Raw genomic sequence first — 12,857 nt, 5'->3', positions numbered from 1 at the left:
GACAGATAGGGAACATCCTGGTTACTTTCGTAACCTCCATTCCCTGATGGAGGGAACGAGATGTTGTGTCCCTCTTGCCACAATGCTGAACTACCCGCTGAAATGACCGGGACCTGGTCTCGGCTCCTCAGCACAAAACCTGAATGAGTGGTTGCATACCAGCTCCTTTTATACCCATATGTCCGGGGGAGTGGCATGCAAATTCCACTCGCCAATTCCCATTGGCCTTTTTAAAAAAAAGCAGAGGTGTTTGGGGCTCCCAAGAGTGACCCCTAGTGTCACTACATCGACCCAACGTCTTGTTCCCTCCATCAGGGAACGGAGGTTATGAAAGTAACCATGACGTTTCTCACCCACACCTATAATTTAGCTTCAGAAGACATGGATTAAACCACTGGAGTCGTATTCATATGTTTAATGCTACCTTTATGTGCTTTTTGTACTTTCAAAGTTCTGATCACTATTCACTTGCATTGTGAGGACCTACAGAGCTGAAATATTCTTCTAAAAATCTTTGTTTGTGTTCTGCAGAAGAAAGTCATACACATATGGGATGGCATGAGAGTAAATGAGAGAATTTTCATTTGAAGCACACAGCTATTCAACCACTGTATCAAACGCATACATTTATATGAATGTCAGTGGATATGTTAAAATGGTGCTATATAAATACGAATAATGTCATCCAAATGTGTTTCCTACCTTTTTTTTTTTTTTTTTTTTTTGCCTTGAAAACCTCTGATGACTTTTCTTTCAGTTATAGTTGTAGACCTGCCAGGACTATAATTTAAATGATCCTATCCTGTTAGCCAATAATAATAATAATAATAATAATAATAATAATAATAATAATAATAATAATAAAATAGTATAATTGTAACTGATAAGATAAGCAACATGTATGGCTAGTTTACATTTAAGATTCATGACTAGACAGTTTTCAACCGCTGCAAACCGTGCTACATATTACAACAGTATTATACTTATAATGTGACTCTTTTTTTACAAACCAACTTACACATGTTGATATCAGGGTGTTTCCTTGAGGCAAACCAAAAATGATAATTCTCTCATCATTTATGCACTCTTATGCCATGTCTAACTCATTTTACTTTCTTCAGGGGAACACAAACAAAGATTTTTGATGGATATATGATGTGTGTTTGTCCACATAATGGATGTCAGTGAGGTTAAAATCTTTCAAGATCCATAAAGGCAGCATCAATGTAATCCATATGACTTGAGTGGAAATTTTGGTTTGTGTTCCACAGAAGACATAAAGTCATACGAGTTTGAGAAGGCATAAGGGGTGAGAAGGCCAAATGACAAGAGAAATAGCATTTTTGGGTGAACTACTAAAATTATTTGATTAAGCTGAAAAGTGAACATAAACCAACACTCAGCTAATGTAAGCTGGTTTCCCTTTAAGACGAAGGGGTTCATAGAGACATTTGCATTGAAACATGTAGAAAAGCGATTTACTCATTGGAGTTACCTGTTGCCTGCTGAGTTTCTGCCGCGTGAGTGACACCTGAGCAGCGGTTGAAGATGAACTGTCTCTCCGGTGAAAATTCTGTGGGAATTCTTCACCACTGCCCGACAATAAGAAAGCACAGTATTTTCCCATGAGAAAAGTATGGTGTAAGCGCCACGTACAGAATATTAATTATTGTCATTGACAACCTTAATGTCGTTTAAGGCAAGCGGCAACCACAACAGTGAAATTCATTACAGAGACCGAAAATTATGCTTCACATGATATTGATGTATGTATTTATTCATGTCATCTCAAACAATAACTGAACACTAAAACTGTAGATGCAATTGATGAAGCTGAATATAAACCAACACTCAGAAAATGTTAGCTGGTTTCAAGACAATTTGAAGTTTGCATTAAACATTTTAAATTGGTGTAGAAATGCAATTAACTTACTGGAATTACCTGTTGAGTTTCTGTGATGCGAGTGAGGAGTTGTAGATGAAGGCCCTGAGCAGAGGTTGAAGATGAAGAGTATCTGCCTGGTGAAAAAATGTGTGGGCTCCTTTGAGTTTGTTCGACTGTGAAGATGTACACATCTAATTAGCCTCAAGCAGACAAATGCTTAATAATATGTAGATTTGCAAACGAAACGTAACGTAAGTTAACAACTTCTTTAAGTGAATAGAAACTTGAATACACAGAAAACTGATAGCAACAACAACAACAACAACAAACAAAAAAAAACCTCTACTGATTTCAGTGTTTAAAGTAATTTACCTTTGAACTTTTTGGCAAAAACTTTGTTTTGTCCACCACGAGCTCTCCACATCCAAAATGGCAGCCAGCCCCAAATATGCTTGCTTAAAATTCAATCACATTCTGCATCACATGGTTTCCCATGGAATCTTAAAACATTAGGCTGGGTTTACTAACCTACAGATTATTGTCACTTCACTCAAAATAATTAGCAAATTTTCTTTATTATTATGAGTACAGCATAATCTCAATATCTTGTGTCACACATATAGCATATAATTAAGGAAAGTTGACAGAATTACGTTTTCAGTAAAATCTGTTTATTTTAATGAGCAATATTTGCTGAAGCAAGGAATCCTTTTTTTCAGTGTATATATATATAACATAACTGAATAATTAACTTAACTGCATTAGGTTACACCATAAAAAGTCAGTTTTAGGGTTAGATAAAAAATAAAAATAAAATCCTTACAGTAACAATTGGAGGTTACCACATTTTACAGTGATCTGTCCTGCGACAGATAGGTTTGACTGAACTATCCGAAGATATAGAGAAAAAGAAGAGTGAACATTTGATAATGAACATTTTGCTGGGAATTCGAAAAAACTTTGAAGCCAGTTTTCTAGATTTCCGTGTTGGCATAGTTACAGCATTTTGTCTTTGTGGGGCAGAATTTGACAGCAAATAGCTAGAAAAAAACACTCACTCTTTGGCTGGATAACTTTAGATGTCATAAGGTTTTATTATTTGTTTACCAGTCATTAAATGGCTAGGCACCTCAGTATATATCTGATCTTCTCTCTCACCATCAGACTTCTAGGTCCTTAAGGTTATCAAACAGCATGCTGCTGTTTGTTCCCAGGTCCTGTCTAAAACTCAAGGGTGACCGTGCCTTCTCAGTAGCAGCCGCTCGCTTGTGGAATAATTGACCCCTTCATTTAAGATCTTGTTCCACTGTTGATGTTTTTAAATAATCTGTTAAAACTCATCTTTTCTCTCTAGCCTATGGATCTGAGTAGGTGGATATGTGTTTGTGTTATATTTTGTGTGTACATGATTGTGCTTTTTGTAATTTTCTTACCGTTGATGTTTTTATATCATCTCTTAGATCTGTGTAGATGGATATGTGTTTGAGTTATAATTTTGTGTGAACCTGTATGTAATTTTCTTACTGTCTTATTAATCTTATTGTACAGCACTTTGGTCAGCACTTGCTGTTTTAAAATGTGCTTTAGAAATAAAAGATTGATTTACTGATTAATTGATTGATTGATTGATAAACCATCTCACCATGCGATAATACATAATATGGCTAATTTTGATTTACAGACCAACTTCTCAGTTAAAATCAGAGAGTAAAGAATCGTCATGGTTACTTGCGTAACCTCGGTTCCCTGATGGAGGGAACGAGACGTTGTGTCGATGTAGTGACACTAGGGGTCACTCTTGGGAGCCTGAGACACCTCTGGTCTTTGATAAAAGGCCAATGAAAATTGGCAAGTGGTATTTGCATGCCACTCCCCCAGACATACAGGTATAAAAGGAGCTGGTATGCAACCACTCATTCAGGTTTTATGCTGAGGAGCCGAGACAAGGTCCGGACATTTCAGCGGGTAGTTCAGCGTTGTGGCAGGAGGGACACAACGTCTCGTTTCCTCCATCAGGGAACGGAGGTTACGCAAGTAACCATGACGTTCCCTATCTGTCACTCACTCGACGTTGTGTCGATGTAGTGACACTAGAGGTCCCTATACAAAACGCAGCAACTGGCTGAACTGTGTTACGTGAACTGGCAATGTGTGACGGGTAGAGAACTGTGTGCCTCATAGCCAGCGCACCAGGCCGACACGTAACCTCCCCCAACATAGTTATGAGTGTTGAACGGCCCTTTGGGGACAAGTCGACTACCCAAAAGATAGAGACAGGCTAGCCCAGTCGTGGCCTCTTTTCCCCTTCTTTTTTTCCACTCCCTAAAAAAGAAGGGGGATTATCCGACTGGGCCGCCAGGTCTAGTCGGGGGGTGTCCCTCCCAAGGGGAGGACACCACGGAGAAAACACCTCACCCAAAGAGAGGAGGGGATATTTAAGTGGAAAAATACATCTCATGGTCTCATGGTAGATCCTACCCAATGGGGGAGGAGTTACTACAAACATGGAGACTGTGGTAGAGGGGGCTCTGCCCAAGGAAGACGCAGTTTGCCAACAGGGAAACGAATTAGCGGAAGATATACATTGCATGGGGTTACCTTACAGGGAACTGCCACATGCGGAGCACCTACCCCAGAACAGGGCTCTTAGTTAGCACGTGTACTGGGCTGGCAGTGAGTCTCTCCGAAGACTCAACTGCCACAGGGCTCGGAAGAAGTCAACCAGGGAACATAGTTTGTGAACACTACTGGGAATTAATGGCACACGTCTTCAGCTCAGAGAGGTGAAAGGCGCTATGTGCAAGCGATACACCTGGCCAGCTATCCCAGGCTTATCCGTTTGTATTGCTTGCCACTACCTGGGATGAAACCGGTTCCACCCGGAGGTTGTAGAACCTTGCAAAGGTGTTGGGTGTTGCCAGCCCACTGCTCTGCGGATGTCTGTTAGAGAGGCATGCCTGGCCAGGGCCCAGGAGGCCGCTATACCCCTGGTAGAATGGGCTCGTAGCCCTACCAGGGGCGGTACGTCCTGGGCGTGATATGCCTTAGCTATGGCATGCACCGGACACAGCAACGACAGGGCTGGGTCTGCCTCCTCCTGGGGCAGCGCTCGCAGGTTCACCACCTGGTCCCAAAAAGGGTTCGTGGGAACCTTGGGCACATAGCCCGGTCAGGGTCTCAGGATCATGTGAGAGTAGCCTGGACCGAACTCCAGGCACGTTTCGCTGACAGAGAACGCTTGCAGGTCTCCTACCCTCTTGATGGAAGTGAGCGCAGTCAGGAAGGCAGTCTTCAAAGAGAGTACCTTAAGCTCAGCTGACTGCAAAGGCTCAAAGGGGGCTCTCTGTTGACCCTGAAGAACTACAGAGAGGTCCCATGAGGGAACAAGGAGCGGTCTGGAGGGATTCAGCCTCCTGGCGCCTCTCAGGAACCTGATGATCAGGACGTGCTTCCCTAAGGACTTACCGTCCACTGTGTCATGGTGTGCTGCTATAGCAGCAATGTACACCTTCAAGGTGGAAGGGGACAGCTGCCCTTCCAACCTCTCCTGCAGGAAGGAAAGCACCAATCTGACTGTGCATCTCTGAGGGTCTTCCCGTCGGGAAGAACAACACTTAGCGAACAGATGGCACTTAAAGGCATACAGGCACCTCGTAGAGGGGGCCCTAGCCTGAGTGATCATGTCTACCACCGCGGGTGGCAGACCGCTTAGGTCTTCCGCGTCCTGTCCAGACATGGAGATTCCAGAGGTCTGGTCGCGGGTGCCAGATGGTGCCCTGTCCCTGAGAAAGAAAGTCCTTCCTCAGGGGAATTCACCAGGGGGGTCTGTCACGAGGAGGGTGAGGTCCGAGAACCACGTCTAGGTGGTCCAGTAGGGTGCTACCAGGATGACCTGCTCCTCATCCTCCCTGACCTTGCACAGAGTATGTGAGCAGAATTGCAAACAACTCGAGGCAGTTGATGTGCCAATGCAGTCGCGGGCCCGTCCATAAGCCAGCGGCTGCGTGCCCATTGCAAACAGCACCCCAGCCTGTTTTGGAGGTGTCTGTCGTGACCATGACACGCCTGGAGACCTGCTCTAGGGGAACCCCTGCCTGTAGAAACAAGAGGTCGGTCCAAGGGCTGAAAAGACGGTGACAGACCGGCATGATGACCACACGATGTGTCCCGTGGCGCCATGCCCATCTCGGGACTCAAGTCTGAAGCCAGTGTTGAAGCGGTCTCATATGCATCAACCCGAGTGGGGTGGCCACCGCTGAGGATGCCATGTGCCCCAGGAGCCTCTGAAAGAGTTTCAGTGGAACCTCTGTTTTCTGTTTGAACGCCTTCAAACAGGCCATCACCGACTGTGCGTGCTCGTTCATGAGGTGCGCTATCAAAGAGACTGAGTCCAACTCCAAACCGAGGAAAGAGATGCTCTGAACCGGGAGGAGCTTGTTCTTTTCCCAGTTGACCCGAAGCACTAGTTGGCTGAGGTGTGAGAGCACCAAGTCCCTGTGTGCACACAACATGTCCCGAGAGTGAGCTAGGATTAGCCAATCGTCAAGATAGTTGAGAATGCGAATGCCACTTCCCTTAATGGGGCTAGGTCTGCCTCTGTGACCTTCGTGAAGATGCGAGGGGACAAGGACAGGTCGAAAGAGAGGACCTTGTACTGATATGCCAGACCCTCGAATGCAAACTGCAGGAAGGGTCTGTGTCGAGGTAGAATCAAGATGTGGAAGTATGCGTCCTTCAGGTCTACCACCGCGAACCAGTCTTGATGTTGGATGCTCGCCAGAATGCGTTTTTGCATCAGCATCTTGAACAGGAGTCTGTGTAAAGCCCGGTTCAGTACTCGCAGATACAAGATTGGCCGCAACCCACCGCCTTTTTTCGGTACGATGAAGTAGGGGCTGTAAAACCCCTTCTTCATCTCGGCTGGAGGGACAGGTTCTATCACACCCTTCCGTAGGAGGGTGGCGATCTCCGCGCGCAAGGTAGCAGCGTTTTTGTCCTTCACCAAGGTGAAGTGGGTACCGCTGAACCTGGGTGGACACCTGGCGAACTGAATCGCGTAGCCGAATCGGACGGTCCGGACCAGCCATCGCGACAGATTGGGAAGCGCAAGCCATGCATCCAAGCTCCGCACGAGGGGGACCAAAGGGATAATCTCGTCGGATGTACCGGTGGGTGGGGCCTCGCGGCGGGGCAGAGCTCGAGGTGCCACACCATGTCGTGGCCTTGCTGAGTTCAGGGACATCGAAGTACATAACTGGCTCCTTGTGACCACCCCTAGAACAGCCTGGGATGGGGGAGGAAGAGGCCTGTCCTCGTGACCCATGGAGACTGTCACATCAGGGGTGGATTTGTGCCACAGCTGGGCGCTCAGGGGCGGGAAGACCGCCGCTGAAGCGCCAAACCTGTCAAATAGAGTGGTGGACGGTGGTCATGATGATGGCCGTGCACACCGGATACGTGACCCAGGAAACAAGGAAACTGCTCTTGCTGAATCTTGGGTACTGCAGCCACTTGGGCATGCAACACAATTAAATGCAAAGGTAACAAAAAGATTCTCCTCCCGGCCCTCGACCGGGGGATGGAGTGGTCTGCTTACCAGCTCCAGAGCAGCGGGTTTCGTCGTCCCTGGGTTGCCCATCTCAGGGGCACTTTGAAGCCTTTCACGGGTTCTTAGCGGCCGTGAGACGGGTGGCATCTGCTTCCTGTGGTGGGCTCCACGCCAGGGCCGGGCTGAAGGGGTGGGCTGTGGTGGAACTGGTGCAGTCACCGCAGGGGGACGCCCTTGGCGACGATCAGATGAGGTGCGGGATCTTGAGCCGCGCTGGGGCAGGATATGCCGGATAGCCTCTGTCTGCTGCTTCACCGTCCAGAACTGCTGGGCAAAGTCCTCAACAGTGTCGCAGAATAGGCCAGCCTAGGAGATGGGGGCAGCAAGGAACCATGTCTTGTCGGCCTCACCCATCTCGACCAGGTTGAGCCAAAGGTGGCACTCCTGGACCACTAATGTGGACATCGTTCGCCCGAGAGACCACGCCATGACCTTCGTCACTCAGAGAGTGAGGTCAGTCGCCGAGCGCAGTTCCTGCATCAATCCCGGGATGGAACTACCCTCGTGCAGTTCCTTTAGAGCCTTGGTGGACTTGCAGGAGAGCCATGGTGTGCAGGGCGGAGGTGGCTTGTCCAGCGGCACCGTAGGCCTTGGCCGTCAGAGACGATGTAAACCTATAGGCCTTGGACAGGAGCTTTGGGCACCCATGCCAGGTGGCTATGCTCTGCGGGCATAGAGGCACCGTGAGCGCCTTTATCCACCGGGGGGATTGCCGAATAGCCCTTGGCTGCCCCACCATCAAGGGTAGTGAGGGCGGGGAAGCTGAAAGATCGGGACTGGGCAGTAAAAAGTGCCTCCCACAACCTTGTCAGCTCTTCATACACTTCCGGGAAAAAGGAAAGGGGGCAGGGCGAGGCTTTGAGTGGTGCCGCGAGCCCAGGAACCAATCATCGAGCTGCGAGGGTTCAGGGGAGAGCAGAGGGTTCCACTCTAGCCCGACACGGCTGCCCGGGAAAGCATGTTATCATCTCTGTGTCAGCCTGTGACTGGGCGACCACACCCAAAGGGAGGAGCCCAGCTGAGGCTTCCGCATCTAACTGGACAAGCCTGCTCTCCGATGCTGCGCTGGAGATCTCATCATTTTCGCGGGCTCCGAATAAGAGGTCGAACTCGCCATGAGACTCATCCGGAAGCCTGATCGGGGCAGATGAGCATCCTGGAGAATGGGAGGTCCGCGGTGGTATACCCAGCAGAGGCGGTCCCATTGGGGTCCCCGAATCAGCCACAGTGCTAGCCGCGCTAGCCTCAAACCCGTGGGTAGAAGGACCAAGGTGGGGAGCCTCTGGGGTGGCTTGCTTTCTTACGAAGGTAAGCCACAACCGCATCGTTGCCACGGACATGTTCTTGTAATGAGTACATGACCCATCCACGAACGCTGTCTCCGCGTGAGCAGTGCCCAGACACGAAAGACAGTGATCATGACCGTCAGAAGGTGAGAGATAACGAGCGCAACCAGGAATAACACACAAAGGAAAGGCATCCTTAAAAAGACGTGTCTTTAAAAAGACGTTTCGTGTGTGCCACTCTTTTAGAGAAATATACTCTTTTAGAGAAATATTCTCTTTTTTCTGCCAAAGCGCCCAGGGGCATTCTCTGCAGTGCACCAATGCAGAGGAGGGAGAAGACCCTGAAATGCGCCGTCAGATCCAGCAGAGGTGAATGAACAGTCGTGGGAATTTAGCTCAGTGAGTATGGCCATTCAGCTCCGAAGAGAAAATCTGAATGAGTGGTTGCATAGCAGCTCCTTTTATACCCGTTTGTCCGGGAGAGTGGCATGCAAATACCACTCGCCAATTTTCATTGGCCTTTTATCAAAGACCAGAGGTGTCTCGGGCTCCCAAGAGTGACCCCTAGTGTCACTACATCGACACAACGTCGAGTGATTGACAGATAGGGAACAGTAGGCTACTGTATTATATTTAATGATCATTCAGTGGAGATTTGGAAATTAAAATTTCTTCCTTGTGCCAGCCATTATTGCTGTGAGTGACTCTTAAACTAATGAAACAAAAACTATACATCTTAGTTAATTGAAATAATAATAATAATAAAATTTTTTAAATAAACTTCAGTTTAAAAAGAAATGTCCTCTCACTTTCAACTGCTTTTATTTTCAGCAAACTTAACATGTGTAAATATTTGTATGAACATTAAAAGAAAACTAAGATCAAGAAACATAAAATCAACAACTAAGACACAAACTGAACAAGTTTCACAGACATGTGACAAACAGAAATGGAATAATGTGTCCCTGAACAAAGGGGAGGTCAAAATCAAAAGTAACAATCAGTATCTGGTGTGGCCACCAGCTGCATTAATTACTGCAGTACATCTCCTCCTCATGGACTGCACCAGATTTGCCAGTTCTTGCTGGGAAATGTTACCCCACTCTTCCACCAAGGCACTTGCAAGTTCCGGACGTTTCTGGGGGGAATGGCCCTAGCCCTCACCCTCCAATACAACAGGTCCCAGATGTGCTCAATGGAACTGAGATCCGGGCTCTTCGCTGGCCATGGCAGAACACTGACATACCTGTCTTGCAGGAAATCAAGCACAGAACGAGCAGTATGGCAGGTGGCATTGTCATGCTGGAGGGTCATGTCAGGATGAGCCTGCAGGAAGGGTACCACATGAGGGAGGAGGATGTCTTCCCTGTAATGCCCAGCGATGAGATTGCTTGCAATGATAATAAGCTCAGTCCGATGATGCTGTGACACACCGCCCCAGACCATGATGGATCCTCCACCTCCAAATCGATCCCGCTCCAGAGTACAGGCCTCGGTGTAACGCTCATTGCTTCGACAAATGCGAGTCCGACTATCACCCCTGGTGAGAAAAAACCACAACTCATCAGTGAAGAGCACTTTTTGCCAATCCTATCTGGTCCACCGAAGGTGGGTTTGTGCCCATTGGCAATGTTGTTGCCGGTGATGTCTGGTAAGGACCTGCCTTACAACAATTGACGGAGGAATTGTGCATTCCTGGTGTAACTCGGGCAGTTGTTGTTGCATCCTGTACCTGTCCCGCAGGTGTGATATTCGGATGTATCGGTCCTGTGCAGGTGTTGTTACACATGGTCTGCCACTGCAAGGATGATCAGCTCCTGTCTCCCTGTAGTGCTGTCTTAGACGTCTCACAGTACGGACATTGTAATTTATTGCCCTGGCCACATCTGCAGTCCTCATGCCTCCATGCAGCATGCCTAAGGCATGTTCAAGCAGATGAGCATATATACTTTTACAATATGGTTCTATTTCGTAACAATGGTAAATGAATTAGGGATCATGAACTAACAATGAATTATTATTATTTTTACTGCATTAAGTAATCTTGGTCATTACAATTTTTAATTGTTTGTTCATATAAGTTCATGTTGCATATACTAATATGACATATACAACTTTTCAGAAAATGTATTAGTATATGTAGAAATTAACATTAACCAAGATTATTAAATGTTGTACAAACATTGTTCATTAATAGTTCATATTAGCTAACTAATGGTAACAAATATAACCTTATTTTGCATAAAGTTTTACCAACTAACCCTGACCCCATGACTCTTCATCCACTATTGCAGTGGTAAAACAATACAAGTTAACTTTATTTACCTACACATGTCCTTGTACGTCTGAAAATGAACACTATTGTGTGTAGTGTCTTAGCTTGGCCTTGCATGCGTGAATAGCCTGTTCAGCTTGGTTATATGAATGTTCTTTTCCCCCTCTTTCTGAAGGCCCAATCTTTCCTCAAGAATGTAGGAAGAGAGCAGCAGAGGAGGAAAGATAATGAGTTTCATATCAAATTATCATCACTCAGAAGGCCTTCGTTATTAAATTTCAGAAGTGCTAACTAGCATGGACGCATGCTGTTTTTTGGGCAGATAGAGCGAGATAAAGGAAATGAGTAAAAACAAGCATCTATTTGTTCCCTTCTGTGCTCAGTATGGACCGGAATTCTAATGCTCGGTTAAAATTAGCCTCCGGTTATTCTGACATTCAGCTGAGATCGAAGCATGTTCATGGCTTTGTTGGTTACTGGATCTTCTCTTCTTGGGAGACATCAAACAAACACTTTCATTCTCATGTTTGTTCACTCTCTTTCTAGCTAATGGCACAGATGCAAGTGTTTCTAGAAATAATTACTGCATGGTAATTCTAGAAAGACTATCAAACAAACACTTTCATTCTCTTGTTTTTTCACTCTCTTTCTAGCTAAATGCACAGATGCAAGTGTTTCTAGAAATAATTACTGCATGGTAATTCTAGCAAGACTAAGACCAGGGCTGTTTCTGAGCATATGGGGGCCCTAAACAAAATCCTACCCCCTGCAATACAATCTTCTATATTAACTTAAAATTGGAGTATATTTACTACACAAAATGCAAAAAAAAAAAACCTAAAAAAAAAAAAAAAATTAATAATACATTACAAAAACAATTACAATAAATAACTATATACACTGGAAATATTACCTTCAACATACAACGGATAGAACAGTTGGTGTGCATTATTGCTCAACAGAATTCTCCCTTCCCTTTCGGGCCACAAGGGGGCCCACTATAACTGTCTAACTGAGTCATAACAGCTGCCTGAGTCTCACTTAGTCTTACACACACACACACACACACACACACACACAACATCTTGCTTTGCATGCCCCCTTGGTGGTTTAGGGGCTCTAAGAGTCCGCTTACACCACTTATAGCTAGAAACAGCCCTGAATAAGATAACACATTGAGAAAAAAATGACCGTAAGACAGTAACTTAAAGAAATATTAATAAAGCTGGTTATATCACATTCATTTTGTTCCAAACCTGTATTGCTTTCTTTCTTTTATAGAACACAAAAGGAGATGATGGGCAGAATATTAGCTTCAGTCACCTTTCACTTTCATTGTATGGAAATATACAGTAGAATGTAATGTTAGGTAAGTGAATATCCCTTTGATGTGATGATAAGTAGCAAGGAAATTCTAATGAGATATTCAAAAAATGAAAATAAATGATCATAACCCTAACGCCAACATTGACTCTTCAGTGGTTGGCTGCTGAAGTCGGGCAACAGTCAATGGATTTCTTGAACAACAGTCCCATTGTACTGATGGACAGGTTGAGTCAGAACTACAAATAAACACGCATTCACTTTAAATTGCATTACCTCTACCCACACAATCACAACAAAACAGCATACCAACCACCCACATGCTCACCTCGACTCAAAGACCTCACCTCACACACACTCACAAATATACACATATAAAAACATACAAACACACTTTGGAATCCAGACGGAGAGCACTTGGAGTAGACATGAACCTTGTGGTTAAGCTTCTGAAATTCACTGGACTGTGAATGTGAACAG

The 12,857-nt window shown here is 45.6% G+C and overlaps 1 protein-coding gene across 9 annotated transcripts in view; it reads right to left on the bottom strand.

The window, feature by feature from the left end:
• Nucleotides 1-12,857, bottom strand: part of LOC127417173 (leucine-rich repeat and fibronectin type III domain-containing protein 1-like protein) — a 260,604-nt gene that overhangs the window by 39,652 nt on the left and 208,095 nt on the right. For 5 of the 9 annotated variants that reach the window (XM_051656977.1, XM_051656976.1, XM_051656978.1 and 2 more), the window contains exon 1: nucleotides 1,943-3,500. The exons of 2 other annotated variants lie outside the window; for them this stretch is intronic. In XM_051656977.1, coding sequence (XP_051512937.1) covers nucleotides 1,943-2,076 — 134 coding nt within the window. In that variant the 5' untranslated portion in view covers nucleotides 2,077-3,500. Of the gene's footprint in view, nucleotides 1-1,933; nucleotides 3,501-12,857 lie in introns of those variants that run through there. 2 more of the 9 variants (XM_051656982.1, XM_051656981.1) reach the window with 2 other exon arrangements.

The sequence above is a fragment of the Myxocyprinus asiaticus genome, chromosome 26 (genome assembly GCF_019703515.2).
Source record: "Myxocyprinus asiaticus isolate MX2 ecotype Aquarium Trade chromosome 26, UBuf_Myxa_2, whole genome shotgun sequence".
NCBI lineage: Eukaryota > Metazoa > Chordata > Actinopteri > Cypriniformes > Catostomidae > Myxocyprinus > Myxocyprinus asiaticus.
Note: the sequence above shows the minus strand (reverse complement) of the source record. Positions and strands in the feature narration are given on the sequence as shown.